This window comes from Rhizopus delemar, genomic scaffold (assembly GCF_000149305.1).
Source record: "Rhizopus delemar RA 99-880 supercont3.9 genomic scaffold, whole genome shotgun sequence".
Lineage (NCBI taxonomy): Eukaryota > Fungi > Mucoromycota > Mucoromycetes > Mucorales > Rhizopodaceae > Rhizopus > Rhizopus delemar.
In genome coordinates this window covers 1,402,608-1,426,962 of record NW_027137835.1, presented here as the reverse complement: position 1 = coordinate 1,426,962, position 24,355 = coordinate 1,402,608, and the positions used below count along the sequence as shown (strand labels likewise).

Here is a 24,355-nt window from a genome sequence, read left to right as displayed (position 1 = left end):
GTATCACATTCCAGGGTTTTTTTTTTTTTTTTTTTTTTTTTTTTTTTTTTTTTTTTTAGTTTTTTTTTTTTTTTTTTCAATTGCAGTCATGGATAACAAATTAGCTCTTGCTTTAAAACATTTGGGGCTCTTGTGTTGTCCGATAACAATTGGTTGCCCTTTGTAAGTCCCATCCGCGTTACAGAGCAAACCAACTGTCAGACAAGTTTTACTATTTTTAGACCATCAAGCGACTCGAAACATATGGTTCTTCTTGGTGGTTGCTGGTAATATAAACCTGTTTCATCAAAGTTCATGATATCTGCAGTACCACATGGCCCAAGGAGTTCTTCTATCTTCCTCAATTTGTTCTGAATGTTTTCAGAAGTAATGTCTATCGAGGCACTTTCACTATGCATTGGCCTGCATTTTACTCCAATTCGCTTAAAAGTTTGGTGAGCCATCTAGAAGAAAATGAAATTTCATTTTCAAGGATTCTATACTTTACCTAAGCAATAGGTCTTACATATCGAAGGATTGGGTCTCGATTGACTGGCAAATTGTTATTGTTCATGTCTGCAACAAACTTTACTACTTCATCAAGTTGAGGATAGCGTGTTGTTGTTAGACTTTTGCCATTATTGACAACATTAATATTACTATATAACGTTTCAGCATTTTTGAGAATGTTTGATATAGTCTGTTGGGCAAGTGGTTGATCTAAATTGAATTTCTTCATAGCCCATTCACCTAATTCTGTTTGATTAAGCTGGCCAGTAGCATTTTGATCCAAAAGCTCAATTTTTTGAGAAAGAAAGGCGTACACGTTTATTATTAGACATTTTTTTATAGATAGAATTTATTATATCATATATTTATCCTCATCAAAATTATTTTGAGTCTACAACTCGTATATTATCCTTCCAGCAATTTTGACCAAGTCTTAAGCAAGTTCTGATTTGTTAATGTTCTTACACAATTACCAAATCTATACCAACCGACAGTGGCCTATGTGGAAACACGTTGTACAAATATGTCTATAATGTAGCTACAATACATGTTAAGTGATTTCAATTTTTTAACAGCTACGAATTTCGATTTAAGGGTATGTTCTATTTAAGGGTGGATATTCCAAAAATTTTGGCCATCCTTAAATAGAGCGGCTACTATATCTACTACTGACGAACCTGATACCCGCTCATTCAAGGCTGCTAAGCGATGATTTCTGCAACAGAATCTAGAGTTCCGTCAACAACGCCGAACCTCCAAGCAGCTTTCTCACTGCCGTCGATCGATCTTCATAGATCCTATACTCTGGTTACCCATGTCCAATTCAGAGCATAGCCGCTGTATACGCTGGAGACTAGGCTGGCTCCTTGGTGGCAAGCCAAGACCATATCCAAAACACCCTATGCAACAGCTCTCTAAGAACCATGCTATTAACTGCCTTGATACGCACCGACGCTTGTTTATGCCTGAAACTGTCCAGGATCCACTGTCATTTCTTTTGAATATGCCTCTTCTACGCCCTTCGATTCCCCCAAGTTCTGCTCTCACCTGGTATCAGCGATGGCCGATTATATGTTCCATACTGCATGAATTAGATCAGCTACACCATGACAAACTGATCCCTGCCAAACACCCCTATGGTCAAAAGCTTCTTATATGGTTAAGTCAATTCCTTTAGCTTTTCTTTGATAACTCCACTCATTCCTCCCCTTTCACGTTTTTTACTCTTGCTCTCAAAAGAGGTTTTTTTCTAAGCATGAACATCCTAAAGGATTGATCTGGTCCGGGCGGATTTTTATTATAATATTTTTGCGCTCAATTGGACCTTAAATAAAAGACTATGTTTAAAGAATAAGAGAGGTGATGAAAAAAAAAGTATGAATCACTGCACTGTAGTCAATAAGATAGCTCCTATCAAAGCAAAGCTGATGATAAATAAATAAAGAAACTGCATTTGAACAGCTGTAGTCAATTCTACCCACTATGTATCTCCAATTTTATTAAAAACAGTGTCCAAAGGTTTAAACTTTCTATAGATAATAATTCATTACATTTTTACCAAAATTTATTTAAATTTATTGTTATTTTCATTATTTCACTCCCGTCCTAATTGATATTTTGTTATTGTATACGGTATAAGTTGCTTGGTATTATTGATGAATGTAGTGGGTTTCCTATCACCAGTCTCCAAGCTATTTGTAAGATTTAATAGATATTTATAGTTTTACCATTTTTGACTGTTTTCCATCAGGTTACTGTCAAAAAAATATTTATATTTGGTTCAAACAAAGCCGCTTTTCAAGAGTATCGTTAGAAAAAATTCCTTTCGCGCATCAATAGCACATCTATATTACTTTTATTTTTATTTTTTTTTTAAAAAAAAAAGTATGTTCTATCATTGTTACTAATTATATCGACTTTTTCGCTTGCTAAGTTCCATGAAAACTGATACAATACTTGATGGTCCAATTAGTGACAATATCGTTATTCCAATTCCAATCAATGATACAAGACTATGGAAAATATCAAACAAAAAGAAAGAAATCAGACATCTTTGAATAAAAAAAGTATCACTACTGTACTTTACATTACCAATATGTTTTTTTTTGAAGTGTGAAAATTAAATTAGTGGAACGACTGTAGTTTTGAAAAGGAAATGTAACTAATAAAGAAATAAGCAATTCAAACGAGAGCTATTCAAAGAGACAACTAAAATTATTTTTTATGATTATTATGTATGATAAAGAGATAGAAAGTGTTACTTGGAAATAAGCATTATTCATGATGTGTTGCTTTTAAAGCATGTATCTATACAGACAGAGTGTCATCTAACCAAAAGAAAAACAATTTTTACTTTATTATAAGTCACTCTACTACATCATGTTCTCATTTTGTTTTATTTTAGTGCCGCGGTCTTTTTTTTTTTTTTCTTCCCAGGAACAAGAATAGAAAGAAAATGTTACGTAAAGCAATAACAAGAACAATAACTAATTATAATAAATCAATAATACTGAATTGCAGTAAACGTTCGATTCCATCAACAAAAATATTAAAAAGACTGCAATCAACAACAGCAGTCAGTACTAATTTACAATCAGAAGAATCAACATTAGAGACATTAAATGATAAATCTTCACTTCAAGGTATATTTATGAATTAATTACCTTTTGCTTATGGAGTATCAACCTATTTTTATTTCTTTCTAGGATCTTCCCCTTTAAAGTATTATGACGAAATCACAATGACTGGTTCTGTACGGGCAGATCCCGATCAACGCAAGGTTATTGAAAAATTAGATAAATTATGGTATCAATTAAAAGACTATGTGCCTTCAGCTGATATCACCAAACTGGACACGTACGACGTCTTTAGTGGCTTGAAGATCCCAAGCTTTGGTTGGTTTTCTAAAACGACAACAGCAAAACAGCAGCCGAGGAATATACCAAAGTCACTTTATGTGTATGGTAATGTAGGTACTGGAAAGACAATGGTCATGGATCTCTTTTTCAATTCATTACCAATCCAAAGAAAGCGTCGAGTGCATTTTCATGCTTTTATGCTCGATGTCCATCAGCGTATCCATCAAGTCAAGACACACCACCCCAAGATGGCTGACCCTTTAGAGCCAATAGCGAATGACCTTGTGAAGGATGCGTATGTGTTGTGTTTTGATGAGTTTCAAGTGACTGATATTGCGGATGCCATGATCCTTCGTCATCTCTTTGAGGCCCTGTTCAGACGAGGTGTGGTGCTCGTGACTACGTCCAACAGACATCCAACAGAACTTTACAAGAATGGTATCCAACGAGCCTCGTTCATACCCTGTATTGACTTGCTGATGGAGCGATGTGAAGTACTCTGTTTGGACAGTGGTACTGATTATCGCAAGGTCGAACGAGCCCAGTCTGCTGTCTTTTTTCATCCACTCAACCAAGAGACAGAGACCAAGATACAGGACATCATTCGTCGACTGACAAACAGCAAACCGATGAGACCAATGGAATTGCACTTTTTATCACGTACGCTAAAGATACCTGAACAGGTCGATGGTGTGGCCAAGATGCGATTTGCCGATGTCTGTGCACAACCGTTGAGTGCTGCTGATTATTTGGAGATCGTTCGACATTTTCACACAGTCATCTTGACTGACATTCCACGGATGACAATGAAACATCGATCTGAAGCTCGTCGATTTATTACTTTTATTGATGCAATGTATGAATCCCAAGTGACATTGGTTGCTAGTGCAGAGAATAGTATTATGGAGATATTTAATGCAGAAGAAGGAAAGGAAGAGATGGAAGAAGAGATGAGAGATATGAGAGATGCTCTGGATGTCTCGGATGTCTCTTCCCCCTTGTTTACTGGACAAGAAGAAGCCTTTGCTTTTCAAAGAGCCTTGTCTCGATTGATTCAGATGCAAAGTACAGATTGGGTGCGTGATGAACTAAAGCAGATCTCTTGTTAGATTCAGCACAGATCAAAATAAAAAAAAAAACCTTTCTAGAAGCATTTCAATCCTACTGTATTAAGTGGCCAAAAATAATAAAAAAGAATTACTATAAAAAGAAACAAGTAGTACTCATTTCCATTTATGGAAATGAATGCATTCAGTGTAGGCTTTAATAAGGCGATTATAATTATCACATGCCTTCAAGATGAAAAAGCACTCAATGAACACGTCCTTTTTTAGTGAAATACCACATTTGGATGGCAAGAATAAAAGAAGAAGCGGAAAAATGATCAAGAAGAGGACACGACGAACATGAAATCAAAAAAGACTGTTTTTATATCAAAATCAATATGCTTCTTTTTTATTTTTTTTACATTTTTTCACTCCTTTACTTTATTTTATTTTTTGCCGTGATTTATTGTTTAAACGTAAAGGGAAAATGTCTGTTTTTTTTTTCTTTTTTCTGAAAGAGAAAATTTTGTATAACGTACATCAAAAAAGGAAAATGTCACTTTTTTTTAAATTTTTTTCCCTTCTTTTTTTTCTTTCATTTTTTTTTTTTCTCTCTTCTACACACATTAATCATAATTTTTTTTTAAAGAAAATAATAATAGTGATGACAGCATCTAATAAAACAGCATGCTTTTGGGCTCTTTTATCGACTGATGAATTCAAATTTTTATATTTACCATCCATGATTAGTGATCTTCATATTACACCAGATATTAAAGTACAAGACGTATTGAAAGATAAATCAATATTTGATCTTATGCATCCAAATGAAGTTGAATTAGCAAAAAATGATCTCACAAATTTCATTAATTTGAAAACATTATCTGGTTCAGTCACTCGTTGTCGATTTAGATCCCTAAAGAATCATTTATATGTTCAAGTAAGCATTGTTACTATAATTTAGATACTAAAGTAGTTGAATATAGGATAATAAAAAAGGAAAATCACCAATTAAAGAGAATGAAACTATGTGGCATATTTTGGATCTTGTCGTCTATACTGCCACGGATGAAACAGTCTTAGCCTTTTTTCATAATATTGGTAATAGACTCAATATGTCATGATGATATTAACATCAAATAGACTTTGGACATTATGAGCCTCAAAACAATCTAAATTTCACAAGTTGTTGTAGTCATAACGGAGGCATCCATAATTTTGTTTCCCAGGCAAGGCTGGACATTGGCAGAATGTTAACAAAGACGGGAACTAATGGAATAAAATAATAGGATGCTCAAAGGCTGATTGGTCAATTGAAAAAGAACACAGACGGACAAGAAAACAGGACGGCCAAGATACCATTTTCTGTCTTTCAAGTCAAAGATCAAGCCAGCCTACACGAATTATTCTCTTGGCCACAATTCAATCAGACTTCTTTACCACTTCTTCAAGCAGTCGAATCCATTACGAAATCAATGCCACTCGTCGAATTCAAAAGTTGCTCTTCAGTCAACACTGATCTTCCTGTCGATTCACACACCAAAGTCCATCTTTCTTCAAGCGATATCACTTGTACTCGTCACTTTTATGCTAGCAAAAAAATGGATTTTGAAAACAAGGCATGTTATTTTGAGAGAATTGTGATTCCTTATGGATCTGTTGTATTTGAAGCATTTCAAATAAGATATCAAACGAATTATCAACTTCATTATTCATATACCAACAGCTTTATACCAAACAACACACAAAAAGGTTTGCTTTTTATATACCATGTTGAATTTAACTAAATAATTAAAAGGAAGAATTGGAAATACATCCTTTACTACCTCAATTTCCATCACAACCTGATCAAGATCAGGACAAGAAATCATCCAGTTCTACTTCACCTCCACTCTTTCAAAAATTTCGTATTCAGCAAATAGAGAAACCAACACAAATGACAGAAAAGAGGAGAAAGGTGTTTGAAACACAGACTTTACAGTCTTCCATGTCAAGAATAGCAGACATGGTGCCCAACAAGTATAATAAAGCTTCAGAGACAATCAATGTCGTCAAGGTCTGTGCTCGATGTCGTACCAATAACAGTCCAGAGTGGAGGCGTGGACCTGATGGTAATAAAACGTAAGTCCTATTGCTCATGTCATCATCATCCTGACTCTCTTAGAAAAGTCTGTGCAATGCCTGTGGTCTAAGGTATGCAAGGTTTAGATCAAAACAGTGGAGAACGGCGAATAACAGGAATCAATCTTAATAATAAAAAAGAAAATGTATTATGATACAGTGTGATTATGAATGATGATATGCAATTTTTGAATGTACAGGCGCACTTCTTCCTTCTTCTTGTTCTTCATAATAAGGCTCTAGACTAAGAATAGAATTCGAAAGTGAATGATGACTGCAAGCATCTTGATCTTGATAAACAACAGACAAATGACTGCTGACGACAGAATGAGCATCATCAAATGGGTTTTCATTGTCCAAGGGTGATGCGAATGGGTTGCTTTGAATCGAACCAGACGATCTCTGTCTGATCGATGCTGGTACGCTCACATATCCCGTAAATCCATTAAATTTAGCATCCAGCCTCTCTGCCTCTTCCTTTTCTCGTTCTGCATTTCTTTGCGCTTCCAACTGTTCAAAATCAACCCATCTTAACCGATCCACAACCGGCTCCGGCTCTTCTCCTCTGTCGGTAAGAATACCGTGTAATCGACCATGATAACCCTCTAGCTTCGTTGGCCAAACATCATACCATCGATACGAATAATCCGAACACCAAACGGCCAACAAAGGAAAGTAGATGTGGAAGATGGGTACACCAAAGATACAGTACAGTAAAAACCAAAGAATATATTTAAATTGTCGTCTCAATATAAAATAAAACACATACAACACCATCAGTCCTGCAAAAGATCCCGCAATGATCGCATAGGCTAGGTCATGAGTAATAAAGTATCGTATAAACACATTGTAGAGGTAGACAATGATGGGCATAGACAAGATCATGTCCATCAATTTTGTCATGGAAAGAATCCAGTAAATGATTCCTAAATGTTTGGCGACATGCTGAAACTCGATTTGGGTGTGCAAGGCCGCTCGCAAGTTACGGCTTTGGAGTGCTTGAAGAGCCAGGAAATGAGTAGGCAAGGTCGCGTAAGCGACAGCCTCGGGTTCAAATCCAAAGCGACGATTAGGATGTGACCGAAGGAGGACTAAACCAAGGTATTGCTCTTCACCCAGCAAGAGGATACTTTCCATATGAAGTGTGTCTGGACGAGGACCACCGAAGCCTCGGAGGACGGTCGGATGAAGACAGACCGCTTGGACGCTAACTGGTGCGGTAGTTGCGCGATGGTCACTGGCCTTGTTGTGGACACTGCTGCTGCTACTCAAGCTGCTTACTCCACTGACGATCGTAAGCGACGTTTCCTGGCATCTTCCTTCCTCTTGGCTCGCCTTGGGCCATTTTGATGTATCAGATTCCCAAAGCCTGTACATCACAAAGCCTCCATTCAAGGTCATCAGTCGTCCCAAGCAAGCTTCATAGGCCAATCCAGAATAATACGTCATGTAGATTGGAAAGATCTGAAGCATTGTCACCAGATTTTCTTCAGGATTCGCAGGCCTGACATGACCGCTCACCGCAAGCATTTTGGGATCTGTTTCTAGTCTCGTCACAAATCGGTGAACCACATCAGCTTGGACCTGTGTGTCAGCATCGGTCACGAGCATGTATTTGAACAGACGAGGATCCAAACTCAAGAGATTATAACATTGATTGTACAGCTCAAATTCAAGTGGACTGATTCGATGATGAGCCAGGTCGTGACATCTTTCAAGAAAACTAAGGGCAATCAACATGGAATCCCTTTTACCTCGATTGGCTTCCTTAACAACCATCAAGAACGGCACACGATTTCTTCCCGATTCATAAAATCCGGTATACACACGCGCATAATTGACCTTGCGGTGGAGGCCCAAGGATGCATAGGCTCTCGACTCGGGTTCTCGACTTGAACTGTATCCTAAAGCATCCAACACACACTGATAGTTTGCCTTACTGTCAGATCGACTTTGAACAATGCCGTCACAGACGAAAAATAACATTTTACGTGCATCTGGGTAATTCGTTCGTGCGAGTGAATCGATTGTTTGTCGAATGATTTCAGAAGGTTCTGAATAGAATGGGATAAACAAGAGTGTGTAGGGTAAAGAGGTAAGTGTGGTATTGGAGACTGATTGAAACAAAAAGCGCTGAACGAGTGGCAATCGAGATAAATTGGTGAGGTTCATCTTGATTAAGAAATAAACTAGAAAGCAGCCCATCGTGATCCAAAGCGCCAGATTGATATGTGCACACCCTGTTTCTGTATTGCCCTCTACAATACCGTGATAAAAGAGAGTGTTGAGACATGCCTTGTAGACATCTGGGTTTGGAATTTCGTTGTAAAACATTCGAGTGATATCTGCTCCCAAATTGATAAAGAGCATCATGGTCAAGTCAAGAGGCAAAAACATGCGGTCTAGGGCGAGTGCTCTTGAATAGGACCCCTTGGCGACCTTGATGATATTGGTCGCTCCTTGTAAATAATCTGTGACATCCAACACTTTATTGTCCAATATCACATAGGCTTGTCCAGAGCCATTATGTGATAAAGTAGTACAATTGTTGTAAACATAACTCAAGCTATATCTAACAGCTGCAATCATCATAATAAATAAGAGTACAAACAATAATCTATCACTGCCTTACCTCCCTTTTTTGGGTATTGATTGAATTCATTTAAATCATCTGGTGAATAAAAGCATGGCGCACCTGTTTGATTTCTTTGACCTGGAATAGGACAAGACACAAGTTGGTCATTTTCAAATCGGTAACCTGGATCATGGCTCAAGACATAATTAAGCCAATTGTCTGCTTGGGTTGATCGATTGAATCCACCAATACAGTTCTCGATAGAGTTGTGATCATAATAAGCTTGTCCACTCGGTCGTTTGAGGATCATGAATTTTGGAAAGATGGGAGAAAGGTCCAGATGAGGATATCGATTAGCCTCTGCAGTCATATCGCTTTTATTTCCATATTTTGTCCAGTCGATCACTTGGCCATGAATGGTTGAATAATGGGAGGAGTTATCATAGACATCAGTATAGTCATAACTTTTGGGTGGGTCGCAAAATAAGGTGGTAATGTATTCTAACCAAAAACAAAATAAGGCAGCTATCCAAATATATAAACTGAATAGTGTCATCTTTTCCCTCCAAGCCTTTCTTCTTTCTTTGTGATAATTAATATTATTATTTATGCATTATTATGTTTACCTTTTGTAGTCAAACCAATCAAGTTTAAAAATGCATCCGGTATTAAAAATGTACAAAATTTAGCAAATGCGACCCATAAGATACGTCTGAAAGAAGGTTGACGTATACGCTTTGAGTTTTTCATAACTCATAATAAAAAGAGAAGAAGAAAAAAGAAATATGCTAAAAAAAGGGAGCTCTCTAATCATTTACAACTGAGAAATAAAATCTAACCAATCAGAACATAAACAAATATCATTGTAAGCTATGCCAAAAGAAACAGTGACTGTGGATGTGGGGATTGTATATCAATGCTTTTTTTTGCGTTTTTTATGTATAAAATAATAAAGTGTATACTCCTCTAAATAATAATAATATAATAATAAATGAAATATAATATATAAAAATGGTGAGTTTGTAGTGTGGGGGTGTATATGGGCATATATAAAAAGGGAAAGTGAAGGGAGGTAAGATTTTTTCATAAACGAAAAAAAATAGGGAAAGGGATGGGAAAAAAAGCTTTTTTTTTTGGTTTTGTTGTCTTCTTCTTTTACAAAATGAGTGATAATAATGACTGAAATTTCGTTAAAAATGAATGTGTGTGTGCGCGTGTATGGATGTGGTGTTTATCTTGATCTTTTTGAAGACTGTCTGACATGACTGACGTGGTAACCAATCGAGAAGTGGTCTTCATCTTCAACATATTTTCTCTTTTGACTGATGATTCTAATCGGAGAAGGTGTTTGCATAGGAGAAGAGTGAATTGAACTTGGAAGTGACATTGAAAGCAAAGGGATCGGTTCCTTTTTAAATCTCTTTTTTGACTGTAAAAAGTGCGTGGGTGAAAGTGTCCAGCCGACTGGTTCAGGTGAAAATGAAGGTGGGGTGGCTGGACTGGTAGGTGTATGAATTAAATCAGGTGCTGTTAATGATAAATCGTTGAATAACGTGGGTTGGTTTTGAGTTTTTGCTTCAATGTGCGTATGCAGCAATTGGTACCACTGTTCAAAGGTAGGTTGTGATATATAAAGTTGGTAGTCAATCATGTTCAGAAAGATGCGTTCGGCCGCATTGATCTCGCTCACAGGTAATCCAGCAATCTTTGCCCAAGCAGAGTTTCGATAGGTCTTGTCCTGTACAAATTTAGATGCGACGACTAAACTAGCTAAAAACATACGTCGTCCACAACTCACATAGGCGTCTTCCCAATAAGGTTGTCTGTTGTGCATTTTGGATAGATGACTGACGATAGAGGATCGAATACGAAAGAGATAAAATAATGCTGTTTGTAAGGTGGAATAAGTCGTTCTTGATCTCTTTAATACTTCTTGAATAAAGGTTCTTAAAGGCACAACATTCATGCTATTGGATGCCACTTTCATATTCCAAATTGATTCAATAGCCATCGCATTAGCATCTAATTAAATTTTAGCAGATGAATAGAGATATTTAAAGAAAATCACTTTACCTACTAATGCATCCACATAGGCTAATCGATTATAATGATTCATTAATGGAGACCTCTTTACAGAAGCAGTCACATAAGGTAACCTTTGATAATAACCCGTATTTGTTGTTACATGATGATGATCACGACTCAACATATTGTTGAGTGCGTACATTTCTGGTTCTGTGTAAGATGCTTTTTCTCCATTGAATTGTAATTGCTGAATAGATAAAAGTGACATATTTACTAAATAAAGATGAATAAAAGATACATGAAATGATTACAACTGTTTACCCTAAATGATATAATAAAATAATACAACAGTGTCAAATAAGAGAGAAGAATAAAAAGAGTTTCCCTAAAAAAATTTTTATTCTTTTTTTTTTTTTTTTTTTTTTTTTTTTTCAAATATAACCAAAAAGAAAAAAAAAAATAAAAAAATAGATAAAAAAAAAAGAGAGGAGAAAAGAAGAAGAAAATAAAAGAGTGTGTAAGAGAGAGAGAGAGAGACAAAGGATAATAAAGGAGGAGAAAAAAAAAAAAAAAATAGGCTTTAATGTGATAAAGGAGCATATATAGCAACTAAGCAAATAGTTCATAACCAGAAAAGAAAATATCCTTAAAAAGAAATAAAATAAAGTGCTTCTATACCTTTTTTGTCCTTTCTTCCTCCTCTCTTCTTTCTCCCCCTTCCTTCTCCTTCTTACTCTTCTCCCCTTTATTCTTCTTGTTATTGTTTTCTTTGTAAACAAAATTTACATAATTTCAAACCTCATGTTGTATGTGTGGCAAAAATGACGATATCCAAAAATAGTAATCACGCAGGTTTTTTATTTTTTTTTTAAAAAAAATAAATAGACTGCAAAAGAGGAGATTGTATTATTTCTTTGTATAAACTATATGAGGGCTTATATACGAATAAAAAATCATTTGCGCCACATCTAAAAATAATTCATTACCTTTTGTATTTCTCTTTTTTTTTTTTTTTTTTTTTTTCATTGTTAGCTCATCAGCTTTTATTTAGATATTCCGCCCAATGATTTAATTAATCTCAGTTTCATGTGATTCATAAGAGCATCGTTTTGTTCATATAAATTCAGACTAAGAAAGCATGGTTAATTTGTAATAAAAGGGCTGAAAATAACTATTGTCATGTGAAGAAGATTGAATGACTAAGGCATAAAGTACTACTACTATCATGTCCACTCTTACCTTTGTTCCCTCTCTCTCTCTCTCTCTTTTCATTTTCTACTTGTGCAATAGAAAATGGTCCAAGTTACAGTCACTTCTTATTTTTTTTGTTTTGTTTTTTGATTTATTTTATTTTTTTTTTCACAATGAATAATTTGGAAAGTTTAAGTTTAGCCATCCTTCAGTATCCAACAACCAAAGTAATTACACAAGACCAGAAACCTCTTGTATTGACGATTAAAAAATTAAAGAGGTTTATGGTACATGAAAACAAGACATTAATTACTGTGAGCAAATTGGAACGCGTTTCTTTTCATTTTTCAGTATATTCATCCTTTATTATTAGTGGATTGTTGAGATATTAAGAAAAAGAAATAAAGAAATAGTGGATCCTATTAATGAAGCACTTGTTCAATTATTAACTGATGTCATTTCATTTCATGAAGCAATCGATTCAAGTGTGTTGATTACATTTTTTGAAGTAAGCTTTTTCTTTTTAAAATATGAATTCAACCTAATGCTTTATAGCTTATTCGTATAGATGCAAATGACATGGCTTGGTTATTGAATTTAGTGGGCGAGAGATTACCTCATCATATCCTTCCTTATATTCATCAATATCTCGTACTTGGCTTATCAAATTATGGAAATCCTTTTCTTGCTTCAAAGTAACCCTCAATCATCTTTGCATTATTGATTTTAACGAAAAAGTCCTTCAAATAGAGATCCAGTGTTAAGTCAGGATCAAATGAATTTATTTTACATGAGTGATAGTTTATTTCAGCACTTGTTAAATACACAATCAAGAGAACTTGTTATCCATTCACTTGTAAATATCTTGAAGGATCATTATCTTAATCACGTCACAGCACATACATCATTCACTACAGGTACATACGACCATCAGATAACATGAAACATTAACACACAAACAGACATACAAAGAAACATGCTTGGTTATTTACTTTCCTTACCAAAAATATCTCCTGTTCTAATTGATGGTAAATAATAAACATAAGAGAATAATACTTATTGAATAGAATCATGGTCTAGTGTATTCCATTTGCTATACGAAAACAATACAGCTGGCAATATTTTTTATTATGAAAAGACTACTTCAAATTCGATCATAAAAAATAATCAGGGGTAAATCATATATAACAAGTCCATCTTTTTATACTCATGCTTATTAGTGAAATCGAAACAATCACCAACTTATTCTCTCGCTGGTTAGCTAATGTTGCCTTTGATCCACAGGGATTAATTATAAGACATGCAATGGATGTGATGATCATGTTGGATACTTTGGTTTATGATAATAGATTCGATTTAAGTCATATCTTACCTGTGAGTGAAATTGTCATTTTGCTTTACAGACTAATTTACACGTAAAAAGTCAAAGGATGGATCCATTTTAGATAGCCTACAGCCTTCAATAAGACAATTAAGATTAGAGCCAGCTTCGATTGATTTGATTGATTGGATTGAATGTAGAGTTAACAATGACATGAGAATACCATTCTCTTTATTACAGTTGGCTTTGATCAATAATGATTCAAGGGAATACACTATCCATCTCTTTGTTCAACTTATCACAAAACTATCTTGTGCAAATCATTTTGTCACCAAATTGATACCAACTGCAGAATCTAAATGGCCTGGCATATTTCAGTAAGCACAAATAGAATCATTCTATAGAATATTCACTTGTCTCTCTTTCTTTCTTTCTTTTTGTGTATATAGACAAGTGTTGGAAAATATATTCTCAAAAACAATTGCTATTCATATAGCAGATACAACGCAGATAGAAAAAATTCTTTGTAATCTTGCCATGCTTTATGAAGATAACACAAGCACACAAAAGAGCGGATTTGATGCCTTTCAAAACTATATTAGTTCTCATTCTCGTCAGGTCTTGCTTATTTTCATTAATCATCCTTCAGTGACTTGTAGAATAATGGGATATCGTGTGCTAAATAATTCTAAATTTTATAAGCAAATTGCTTTGCAAGAACAAGAACCTACGAGTCGATTATTGATGGATGTTTGGTTTAGACATTTAAAGGCAAGATATCTTAAACAAGAAGATGCTCAAGTCATTGACATACAGCAAACATTAAGTAATATCTAAAATATTTTCTGTTTATATCAACTAACCCGCGTCTTGGGGAGATAGTTTCTAATTGCTGTCAGAATGCAACATTGGCCAAAATCATATTATCTGTCGCTCTCGAACATATTTTAAATGGTGCACTTGAAATATTTCCAGTGGCAGATATCAACTCGATACATCAACAAACCAACCTTTTTGATAAAATCAATCGACAAGATGACTCTACTTTTCAATCAAAGAAGCCACCTCGTTTTGTTACTTGTATTGATCTTTTAAAAGTCCAATTGTAATGTATAATGACATTATCTTTATTCTATTAACTTCTTTTTGTCGCTTTTAGGGATACACGGGATAAAGTTTACATTGATAACATTGAAAGAACTGCCTCCTTATTTGATCAATTTAAAGATACTGTCTCTACAGGTAAAATACAGCATACACATTTACACAAAGAAAAAGAGACTTAAAGCCACCTTCAATAGATGAATATAATGAAATTCATCACCATATCATCTCCTTCTTATCATCCAAGTGGACACCTACTTCTGTTTCCTTGACAACTTATGATGACGCATTGCCAAAAAATATCCCTCACGCATGGTAAATTTATATATTTGATTACATCTAAACTCATATCATTCAGCGATATTGTTATTGGAAACGCATTTAAAGATCATCCTGCTCTTTTCCTTATATTTGAAAAATGCATTCAAGTCGTTCAACCTACCATGACCAATGATATGATTCGAAGTATCTTGGTTTATTTCATTGTCTTTTGGAATATGAAAGAAGTCATCAATGTACCGACCACATTAACTTATGCTACTCAATTAGAAGAAACCATTCGAATGACTTTATTGTTAAAACCTGTAACACTATTTTATATATCACTCAAACAATATGCTAACCTCATTTACAGGTCTTGCCTGAATCCCTCGTAAACACATATCAACTATTTCCTTTTTTGTCCACAAAGGAGTTAGGAAACGTACTCTATCAAATCATTTGGTATTACATTCGACATTCCACCATGATTCCAGGTATCCATCATAAAGCAGAAAATAAGGATTTGATGGAAAGATGCAAAGAAAACATTTTGAGTGTCTGCCAGCATCGACTTCAAACATTGGAGAAAGTTCCCTCTTGGCATCAAGCTTTTCAGCAAGCAATAAAAAAGTTTATTTAGTGTTGATGGTTGGCTACAAATTTCTTTTGTTCATGAGCGACTGCTTGTTTAAACTCTTCTACTTCAGACCAACAATCTAAAGGTCTTGTTTGGTTGTTTCTAACATAAAAGGCATTAATACATCCATATTCCCTACATTTCTTTCTCTTTACTTGTAGCAAACAATAAGTGCTTCTTGACGTTCAGCAATTTCAGTTGGAATCTCAGCAGGTGCAGATCTACATTCAATGGAGAAAATCAGTCTAAAACATTTTCTTTTTTTTTTTCGTTTATTCTCGTCAAACCTCTTCATTTTTTCAATCATGGTTTCGATATCCTCCTTCATTGCAATAGAATTATGATCATTCTCAATATTCTTTCTCGCTAATTGACCATAAGCTTCTTGATTTACTTGCTCTTGTTGTTCTTTTAAACGCTTTAATTCTTCAGCTACACGTTCCCTCACAAGAGCTTCAATCTTCTCATTGGATTCTGCTGAAGTAGCCTTCTATAAACATCAAACATGAGTTTCTATATGCAGGTGTTTTGTATTTTCAGTCGTCTTACTTTGGGTGTATGCTGTTCTTCTAAAGGAGGGAACTATCATGTATTTTTAGTTACATTTTAGTTATCCCAATATGTTTTTGTTTGATTTTTTTTATTTTTACTTGAAGAGGTGAGCTTTGGTTATAGAAAATGATGGGTTGTGCAGATTTAGATTGAGAAGCACCCATTGTTTATATTTGACCAGTAAAAAAAGATGTGTACTTTAAAATTTTATGGCAAGGGCGTGAGTTAAAATAGATCTATGTGACGTGTGTGCCTCATTTACAATTAAACAAAAAATTTATTTATAATACAGGACTTCGATGAGCGCACGGCGTCCTCAATACATCTTCATTACTCAAAACAGATCAAAAGAAGTGTGAAGAGTGCTTTGTTTACAGCTTTTCAAATAAATTAGATAATTTTTCCATTAAATAGGAATTTAGAACTTTTAAAATAAATTTTATTGGCCAGTTGAGAAAATTAATGCAGTAATTGAGAGCAACCTCTCTTTTTTTTTAACGTGTCCTATTGTTGTCTAAAAATAATAATGGTAGCAAATACTCATGTGGAATGTCTCTCTTTCTGAGATACTTCAACGGCTTTTAGAAACAGACAATCAGGATTTACACAAGCTTGATTTTTATGCTGCGTGGGACAATTAACCTCGATAAAGCAGCAATGGAGATTGATAAAGAAATAACAACCAATCGAGAAACGGACAGAGATAAAGAGCAAAACCAATTTTAATCCTTCCTATTAGTCGTACGGAGGGCGGGCCAGAAGTAGGCAAGCCAGCAAAAACAGAGGTTTCGAAAAACAAAGGAGCTACTATTATCATCACCGTGCTATTTCCAGTCAAGAGACTATTGGCATTTCTCTTAGGAAGCCTACTTTCGTGACAGGAAGTTAAAAAAAGAGTCAATGGCAAAACCGTAACTACAACATCAAAATAGGTACAATTGAACATTTTTGAATTGTTTGAGCAACATAGAAAGTGTTCTTGACAAAAATAAGTTGAAGAGTACCACACCATTTTTTTTGTTCTTGATCTCAAAGGGTGTTTTTGATTTCCTCACGCTCCTTTTGATCTGATTTGAGCAATGAAGATGTATTGAGGACGTCGCACGCTTATTGAAGCCCTGTATTATAAATAAATTTTTTGTTTAATCGTATTACCTTACCTCTTTAGGAGGAATAATGATATAAAAAATTAAAGAAAAAGGAACAGCATGCTATATAAAGTATATCCATTAACTTTGGTTATTAAATCGATATAAATCTGCTCCTCGAGGTATTTACAGATACAACTGTTATATGTCCTTTTTTTTTTTTTTTTTTTTTTTTTTTTTTTTTTTTTTTTTTTTTTTTTTTTTTTTTTTTTTTAAAAAAAAAAAGACATGCGTTAGCAATGGGATCCCAAATGCTTGGGGAAGCACGATTATTGCTATAATGATAATAAGGTACACTCTCCTGAATGACGTTTGGAATACCATAAATACATGGTTGGTATATATGTGTATTGTAATGAAGAAAAAAAGAAAACACCAATTTATGTTTATTTACGATGTCTACTGCAGAATTCTTCAATTCTTTTGTATGCTTCTTCCAATCTATCCATTGTAGGTGTAATTACAAAGCGAACAAAGTTAGGATACTTGAAGCACTATATAAAGAACGATTTACATAAGCTATCATAAGATTCATGATACTACTTACCTCTCCTGGAAGGCAAATAACATTTTCTTCAGCAAGCAATTTTGCACTGAAATCCACATCGGATTCAATATCTCTAAATTTTTCTACTTCGATACCAACCATCATGTACATTGCACCTTGGGGTGTAACAGGTTTAAGTCCTTCAATACGGCCAATGACATTCATACTCAAGTCAACATTATCCTACAAATACAATGAGCAACAGAAAGGGGGTTTGCCTTCATAATCCTTTACTTGAATTTGTTGGATAGTTGATTCATAGAAAGAAGCAGGTGTCTTTTCAAGAATGTCAGGAAGGGCAGCTTGAATAAGTGAGTTGGGGCCAAGGATAATTTGAGCCAATTGATGAAGGCCTTCATGAATTTCAGCAAATACGCCATTACGATCATGAATCAAAATCCAACCTACACGCCATCCAGGCACAAGCCATTTCTTGGCTAAACCACCAACAGATAAGATGGGTACACTATCTGTTAAGGTGGCCATAGGATGAAATGTGTTGCCTTTAAATACAAGGTCGCAATAGATTTCATCCGCAATAATAGGTACATGATGCTTTTCAGCTACTTTAAGAATAGCTTCAAGATGCTCACGAGAGTAAACGGAACCACAAGGATTAGAGGGACTACAAAATAAGATGTGAGTTGCTTTTTCTAGTTTATGTTCCCAGGCTCCTTCTTTTTACTTGTTCACCAAGATGGCACTTGTCTTTTCATCAATCAGAGATTCTAAATGTTCCAAGTCAGCCTCCCAGTTCTTCTCGGGTACCAAATTATAATATCTTGCTTCAACAAATCGTGTGGCAGCCAAAGATCCATAAAGAGAAAATCCAGGACGAGGCAGCAAAATGTTTGTTCCCTCATCGCAAAGCGCATTCACACACATTTCAAGTGCTCCAGAGCAACCGTTGGCCAAGATAACATCATTGGCCGTCAGTGGTGCACTGGGATGGCTGTGAGTTTTGGCAATAGCTGAACGGGAATCAAAAGTACCTGTGATGGTTTTAATACACAGCTATATTGCATGGATTTTTCGCGTATTTACCATCGGCAGGAGGATAGCCATTGGCACGATAACCGTTAATTTGCTTAATAACAGCTTCATTAATACTGGAATCAACGTTGAAATTACCAAAAATAGTGGGATCCCCTGGAAATGACACGTCAGTAAATGTAACTTTCTGTTTCTTGTTATTACCAATAGAAAGACTAATTAAAGGCTTTGTAGCATTAGGATCTACTTTAAGTTTATCAACTATGGCTCTAATAGGGTTATGAGCTTGCTTTGCTGTCCTTGAGGCTTTAATTTTCCAAGAAGATCTTTCAGAACTCATTTTACTGTGGGAAAAAAATGTAAAGTCGACTTTTTTAAAGCTTTTAATGAGTCATACTGAGTTTTAATTGAAATAACAATAATCTTTGTTCTTGGTTATTGATAAAGACATACCTTGTTCACAATAGTAACTGCTTCTATACGATGCAGCTCCTAATCAATTCGTAATAGCCCTAAGTTTGTACGTAAATAAAATTAATCAGAGCCATTCTATTGATTTAAAGCATTTGCTGATTTCTCGGTGTTATATCCTTTTGAACATGTTATGCAACATTACAGTTTATTTACTCAGACATATTATAACACAAAGATGTCACGTAAAGTGACAGAAATACGAGAAGATAAAAAAATGGAATATGAGCTGCTGCTCTTGACATAGCCACGATACACACTCATTCATCTTAGTATGCTGTACTCGCCATTATTTTTATAATATAATTGTTCTTACAAGAGATACTAGGCATGTATTATCCCACTTTTTTTCTTTCTGCAGACAGATTGTATTTATTGCAATGATGAATAGATGCGCGGATATTAAAAAATATAAATGTACAGAACAAGTCTAAAACTATTAACAAATGAGATTTATGAACTAATCAATAGTTCCCAAGCATCAGCGTAGCTAAGATATAGCAGTAAATATACAATCAAAATAAAATCAGCTTATTTTACCGCTTGACATCGCCGATATGATCTTCATAGAATCCAAATTTCAAATAAATCTCACCCGAAACATTATTCTTTTCACTTCTTTTACTTAAAGTATAATAGGCCGCATTATTCAGTGGATCATTGTAATTCCTTGGTACACCATCCAAAAGACCTTGTGCGTTTCGATCAAAGATATTTTTAAAAGGTATTGTCAATTCACCTAGAAAATCTCTACCAAAGGTATCCTTATCCCAAATGGTAAATGATAAAAGTGTAGGTGTCTTTTTAGGTGCTACTTTAATATCAAAATGTGCATTCCATTCAGGATCTAAAGTTTGTTCGATTGCTTTTGTTTTATATTTCTTGTGGCTGTAAAAAAAAAAAATAAGAAATAAAAAACAAAAGCAAGAAAAATAACCTTACTTTACTCGCATCACAACATAAGGATCTGATAATCCTGTCTTGTCTCTAATAGATGGAAAAAAGGGATCATGTCAGTCACTGGTTTAGTAATTGTCTTTATAAAGCTAGTACGCTGCAGCAAGATTTCTGGCATGAAGGATACCAACTCTGATGACTGTTTCGGACATTCAACTGATTTCAATGATAATAAAAGTAAATTAAAGAAAAGAAGGATTGATACAAAGTAAAAGAGGAAGAAATAAAGCAAATAAGAAAAAAGAGAGGAGTCACAGGCTAGAACATTTAATTTATTAAAAAAAAAACTTTTTTCCTTGCCAAAAATAGTAAAATGTTGAATCATGCAAGTTAAATCAGTACGTTTGGTTCCTGACATAATAAAAAGACGGATGCTAATGAACAGAGTGATTAAAGTGAAACACAAATCAAGATCATTTGGCTTTGCAGTTTATTGAGAAAATAATATACAGCATTTTGATTTTTGTCTCGGAAGAAGCTTTTATTTTTTTAGCTGAACTTTTTAATCGAGAATAATTTTACAGTTTATTCCAGTCATACACAATTCTTCAACGCATACTAAGTTCTAGAAAGACTAGATTATATTTTATGTTGTGCCCCGATTGTGTTCAAGTTGCTTCCAATAACAGCTTAAGGAGTATTTGGTTTAGAACTAGACAAAGTGTATCCACAGACATCTTTAGTAGATAAAAAGAATCAAATTGAGTAACAGTATGTTTTCTGAGTTGTCTGTAGTAAATAAATGTTGAAAGTCCTTTAAAGCTAATCAGCTTGAACAATTTATCAACGTGGCTTATCTGACTAAATATACGCGACTCAAGTAAGTAATTTATTATAAAATCCCCTCTTTCTAGAGTAATTTGATCATTTTATAGACCTTTGAGCTATAAAACTTTTGATAGAAAAAGGTAAATACTATAATAACACATTGATATGCAGCGACTATTATAAATGCTGTATCAATTACAATCTATACAAGATGTAGTAAGATGACTGCTATTCAATCATTTGGTCATTCTATCCTATATATACGCATACACACCGTTCCTAATCTTTAGAGTAAACCCTTTGCCAAAAAAAAAAAAAAAAAAAAAAAATTAAAAAAGCGCAAATATTGTATTCTATTTTTATCTTTCTTTTATTTCTGTGGATCATTTTTTTTTTATTGAGCCTGAGTGTATCTGTTGTTTAAAAAGAAAGCGAATGTTTAATTTTTCCTTCTTTTCTCTTCTTTCTTCAATCAATGAAAAAGTCAATCCTTTTGTCCCTCATTTATCTTGCAACTATTGGCTTTGGTAAATTATACTTGATAATGATGCCATTGTGCTCTAACACGTTGATTTAGGTCAAGATGTTACTGAATCTGCAGATATAGGCCTCAATGATTCAACTCCTACAACAACTGATTATATCACTGTTACTACCACAACTGAATTCACTGGACCAGCCAATGCTATGACAACAGATCCTGTGACAGTTAATACTATAGCAACCGATTCTGGTGAAATCATACCTTCTAATGCTCTTCCTACAACTACACCGGCAGTAGCATTAACAACAGCAGCAGAAAATACGAGCGAGATGCCATCATCCACAATTGATTCAGTGTCTAGTGAAACAGGCGCTACAACTACACCAGTAGCCACACACACACCCTATGTTCCTCCAACAGTAAGCCCATCTGTATGTAAAGCTTTACAGAATTGGTATAATTCACTCAATGGAAAAAATTGGCTTGTCTCAAGTGGATGGGATTCATCCAACATGACCTCTTGCTGCGATTGGTATAGTGTTCATTGTAACAGTATTGGAAAAGTATTGAAAGTGTAAGTAGATTTTTTATTTTCATCATTAAAAAAAAAAAAAAAAAAAAAAAAAGCTTCTAATTTTTTCTTGTAAAGGAATCTTGCACACAATAACCTTGTTGGCCAATTTCCCGATAACTTCAATATGATCCCCGACCTTCAAAATATGTGAGATTTGCGATAATGTTTACAGTGCAGAAACTTATAAACCATTTTAATGATAGTGATTTAAGTCATAATAATATCACTGGTTCAATTCCTTCATCTTTAGCTGAATTAGCAAGTTTACAATCAATGTATGTTTTACTGAAAGAGAGTGTTCAAGAGGATTAATTCACTATTAACAATAGAAACCTCGATGTTAATTCTTTCTCTGGATCACTTCCTGATGGTCTCAGTAGACTTGCCAACCTTACCAATATGTAAAATAGAATATAGTCTTTTATATAGCATACTTATTATGTTCTATAGTCATTTTAGGAACAATACATTATCTGGATCTATTCCTACTGCATGGGCAAATATGTCGTCAATTCAAGGTATTTATCTTAGCAATAACAATCTGTCTGGTCCATTCCCAACTGTGGTCACACAAATAAAATCTCTTCAAAATCTGTAAGACAAAAAAAAAAGCCTTCGTTCTTTACATGCTTATTTGTGTATAGTTATTTGGATAACAACAAGTTTAATGGTGTCTTGCCTACTAATCTGGGTGATGCTGTATCCCTCGTTCAACTGTAATTTGTCTCAAATCCTCTTTATTATGTCTAATATGTTATTAAATAGTAACCTTAAAGAAAATGCTTTACTTGGCGGAATTCCTGCATCGATCGGTAATCTTACAAAACTCACTTCCTTGTAAGTCAAAAATAACTAAAAATAAACTTTTTATTCAACTTCTCCATTTTAGAACATTGTCCAAACAAATGCTGAATGGTACAATTCCTGAACAAATTTATTCATTAACAAAGCTTCACACATTGTAAGAATAACTGGATCCTTTTGTTTAATTATATTTAATTACTTTCTTTAGGGATTTGTCCAATAACAGATTTACAGGTCAAATATCGTCTAATATTGGAAACCTTGTTAATCTTCATCGATTGTAAGTTACAAGTAGTGTCCTAATCACTCGTTTATCAATTGCTAAATTTAGGAATCTTGGGCGTAATTCTTTGGCCGGTCCTATCCCTGACCAACTTGCTCAATTGACTAAACTAGAAAGTTTAACACTTAATTATAACTTACTCAATGGCCGATTCCCTTCAATCACAGCCCCATCTAACCTTGGCTACTGTTATATGACACCAAACCAATTTCAATCTTGCCCTGACCCCTCTGTCACTGAAAATCCCAACAGTTTAGCTTTCCAGTGTTCAATTGATTGTATTACGAAAACAACAAAGACTAAGAATAACGCTAATCGCACATGGGTTGGTTACTCTAGTCTTTTGGTCATAATCAGTTCGCTAGTTTTATTCCTATAGTTCATCCTTTTGTTAAGAATAATTTATATTATATAATAAAATAAAAGTAAGCTACTTTTCTGTTTCAACTTGTCATCTCTCTACAGAATAAATTAATGATAAGCGGGTATTTAAAGCATTCTCAGTGAATAAACTATTAAAAAGAGACAGGACAAACAGGAAGAAAAATTTAAAGAGATGAGAGGCAGTAAGAGGAGTTATCTTTATGCATCAAGTGCTTCTATTCTTACCTTTCAACTATGAACTCTGTTGGTGTATTTTAATAGCATGACACCAAGCTTTACTTTGTTGAATTTTAGCTTTTTTGTTTTTCATGACTGACAATATCTTTGTATAAATGTTCTCCGCTTGACATTTTATTTTCTCTTTGTGAGCTAATTTTTTTTTCTTAAAGAAAAGTTCTATTCACAGTTAAATAAAATCATGTTAGTAGTTTTAAAAAGAATACAATAGAGAAACTTCTCCGAACTGAATTTTTTTGATTGGTTATTATACAATCTCAGGGAATATCTATATTTTTAAGATATATTCTGTTTTCATGAATTAAGAACATTAAGAATAAATTCATGCACTTCTTGTATTATTCTTAAAGATCTCAGATACCATTTATGAGTATATCTCTTAAGAAAAACTATGAATAAATTTCCTTTTCTTTTTTGTAGAAAGGGAGCGGAGACTCGGAGACTGGTTTGATTTTGGATGTGTCAAATTACTTTCCGGTTGGCCCCTGCCTAGGACGACTTTAAAAGGACAGGAAAAAAGAGGGG

The 24,355-nt window shown here is 34.4% G+C and overlaps 10 protein-coding genes across 10 annotated transcripts; 4 read left to right on the top strand and 6 right to left on the bottom strand.

Annotated features, from left to right (window-relative positions):
* Positions 1–197: 197 nt before the first annotated feature.
* On the bottom strand, positions 198–443 carry RO3G_11628 (uncharacterized protein; the record flags this gene model as incomplete). Its single annotated transcript, XM_067666212.1, has 1 exon — positions 198–443. One exon carries the CDS (start codon positions 441–443, stop codon positions 198–200), a length of 246 nt encoding a protein of 81 aa, XP_067522313.1.
* Positions 444–3,229: 2,786 nt separating this feature from the next.
* On the top strand, positions 3,230–4,456 carry RO3G_11627 (uncharacterized protein; the record flags this gene model as incomplete). Its single annotated transcript, XM_067666211.1, has 1 exon — positions 3,230–4,456. The coding sequence occupies one exon, from the start codon at positions 3,230–3,232 to the stop codon at positions 4,454–4,456; it is 1,227 nt and encodes a 408-aa protein (XP_067522312.1).
* Positions 4,457–5,135: 679 nt separating this feature from the next.
* On the top strand, positions 5,136–6,518 carry RO3G_11626 (uncharacterized protein; the record flags this gene model as incomplete). The annotated part of the gene is made up of 3 exons (XM_067666210.1): positions 5,136–5,333; positions 5,683–6,054; positions 6,192–6,518. 3 exons carry the CDS (start codon positions 5,136–5,138, stop codon positions 6,516–6,518), a joined length of 897 nt encoding a protein of 298 aa, XP_067522311.1.
* Positions 6,519–6,679: 161 nt separating this feature from the next.
* RO3G_11625 (uncharacterized protein) lies at positions 6,680–9,839 on the bottom strand (the record flags this gene model as incomplete). The annotated part of the gene is made up of 3 exons (XM_067666209.1): positions 6,680–9,093; positions 9,147–9,614; positions 9,716–9,839. 3 exons carry the CDS (start codon positions 9,837–9,839, stop codon positions 6,680–6,682), a joined length of 3,006 nt encoding a protein of 1,001 aa, XP_067522310.1.
* A 481-nt stretch (positions 9,840–10,320) lies between these two features.
* Positions 10,321–11,382, bottom strand: RO3G_11624 (uncharacterized protein; the record flags this gene model as incomplete). The annotated part of the gene is made up of 2 exons (XM_067666208.1): positions 10,321–11,111; positions 11,163–11,382. 2 exons carry the CDS (start codon positions 11,380–11,382, stop codon positions 10,321–10,323), a joined length of 1,011 nt encoding a protein of 336 aa, XP_067522309.1.
* A 1,899-nt stretch (positions 11,383–13,281) lies between these two features.
* On the top strand, positions 13,282–15,386 carry RO3G_11623 (uncharacterized protein; the record flags this gene model as incomplete). Its single annotated transcript, XM_067666207.1, has 9 exons — positions 13,282–13,333; positions 13,373–13,478; positions 13,526–13,679; positions 13,867–14,003; positions 14,076–14,452; positions 14,602–14,731; positions 14,786–14,868; positions 14,928–15,045; positions 15,089–15,386. 9 exons carry the CDS (start codon positions 13,282–13,284, stop codon positions 15,384–15,386), a joined length of 1,455 nt encoding a protein of 484 aa, XP_067522308.1.
* Positions 15,387–15,779: 393 nt separating this feature from the next.
* On the bottom strand, positions 15,780–16,344 carry RO3G_11622 (uncharacterized protein; the record flags this gene model as incomplete). Its single annotated transcript, XM_067666206.1, has 4 exons — positions 15,780–15,849; positions 15,916–16,118; positions 16,178–16,210; positions 16,279–16,344. The coding sequence occupies 4 exons, from the start codon at positions 16,342–16,344 to the stop codon at positions 15,780–15,782; spliced, it is 372 nt and encodes a 123-aa protein (XP_067522307.1).
* Positions 16,345–17,714: 1,370 nt separating this feature from the next.
* Positions 17,715–19,208, bottom strand: RO3G_11621 (tyrosine aminotransferase; the record flags this gene model as incomplete). Its single annotated transcript, XM_067666205.1, has 5 exons — positions 17,715–17,822; positions 17,876–18,058; positions 18,110–18,500; positions 18,561–18,867; positions 18,920–19,208. 5 exons carry the CDS (start codon positions 19,206–19,208, stop codon positions 17,715–17,717), a joined length of 1,278 nt encoding a protein of 425 aa, XP_067522306.1.
* A 584-nt stretch (positions 19,209–19,792) lies between these two features.
* On the bottom strand, positions 19,793–20,292 carry RO3G_11620 (uncharacterized protein; the record flags this gene model as incomplete). Its single annotated transcript, XM_067666204.1, has 3 exons — positions 19,793–19,829; positions 19,880–20,227; positions 20,282–20,292. The coding sequence occupies 3 exons, from the start codon at positions 20,290–20,292 to the stop codon at positions 19,793–19,795; spliced, it is 396 nt and encodes a 131-aa protein (XP_067522305.1).
* A 1,247-nt stretch (positions 20,293–21,539) lies between these two features.
* Positions 21,540–23,588, top strand: RO3G_11619 (uncharacterized protein; the record flags this gene model as incomplete). The annotated part of the gene is made up of 10 exons (XM_067666203.1): positions 21,540–21,591; positions 21,642–22,122; positions 22,198–22,269; positions 22,326–22,397; positions 22,452–22,523; positions 22,573–22,716; positions 22,767–22,838; positions 22,888–22,959; positions 23,135–23,206; positions 23,258–23,588. The coding sequence occupies 10 exons, from the start codon at positions 21,540–21,542 to the stop codon at positions 23,586–23,588; spliced, it is 1,440 nt and encodes a 479-aa protein (XP_067522304.1).
* Between the last annotated feature and the right edge of the window lie 767 nt (positions 23,589–24,355).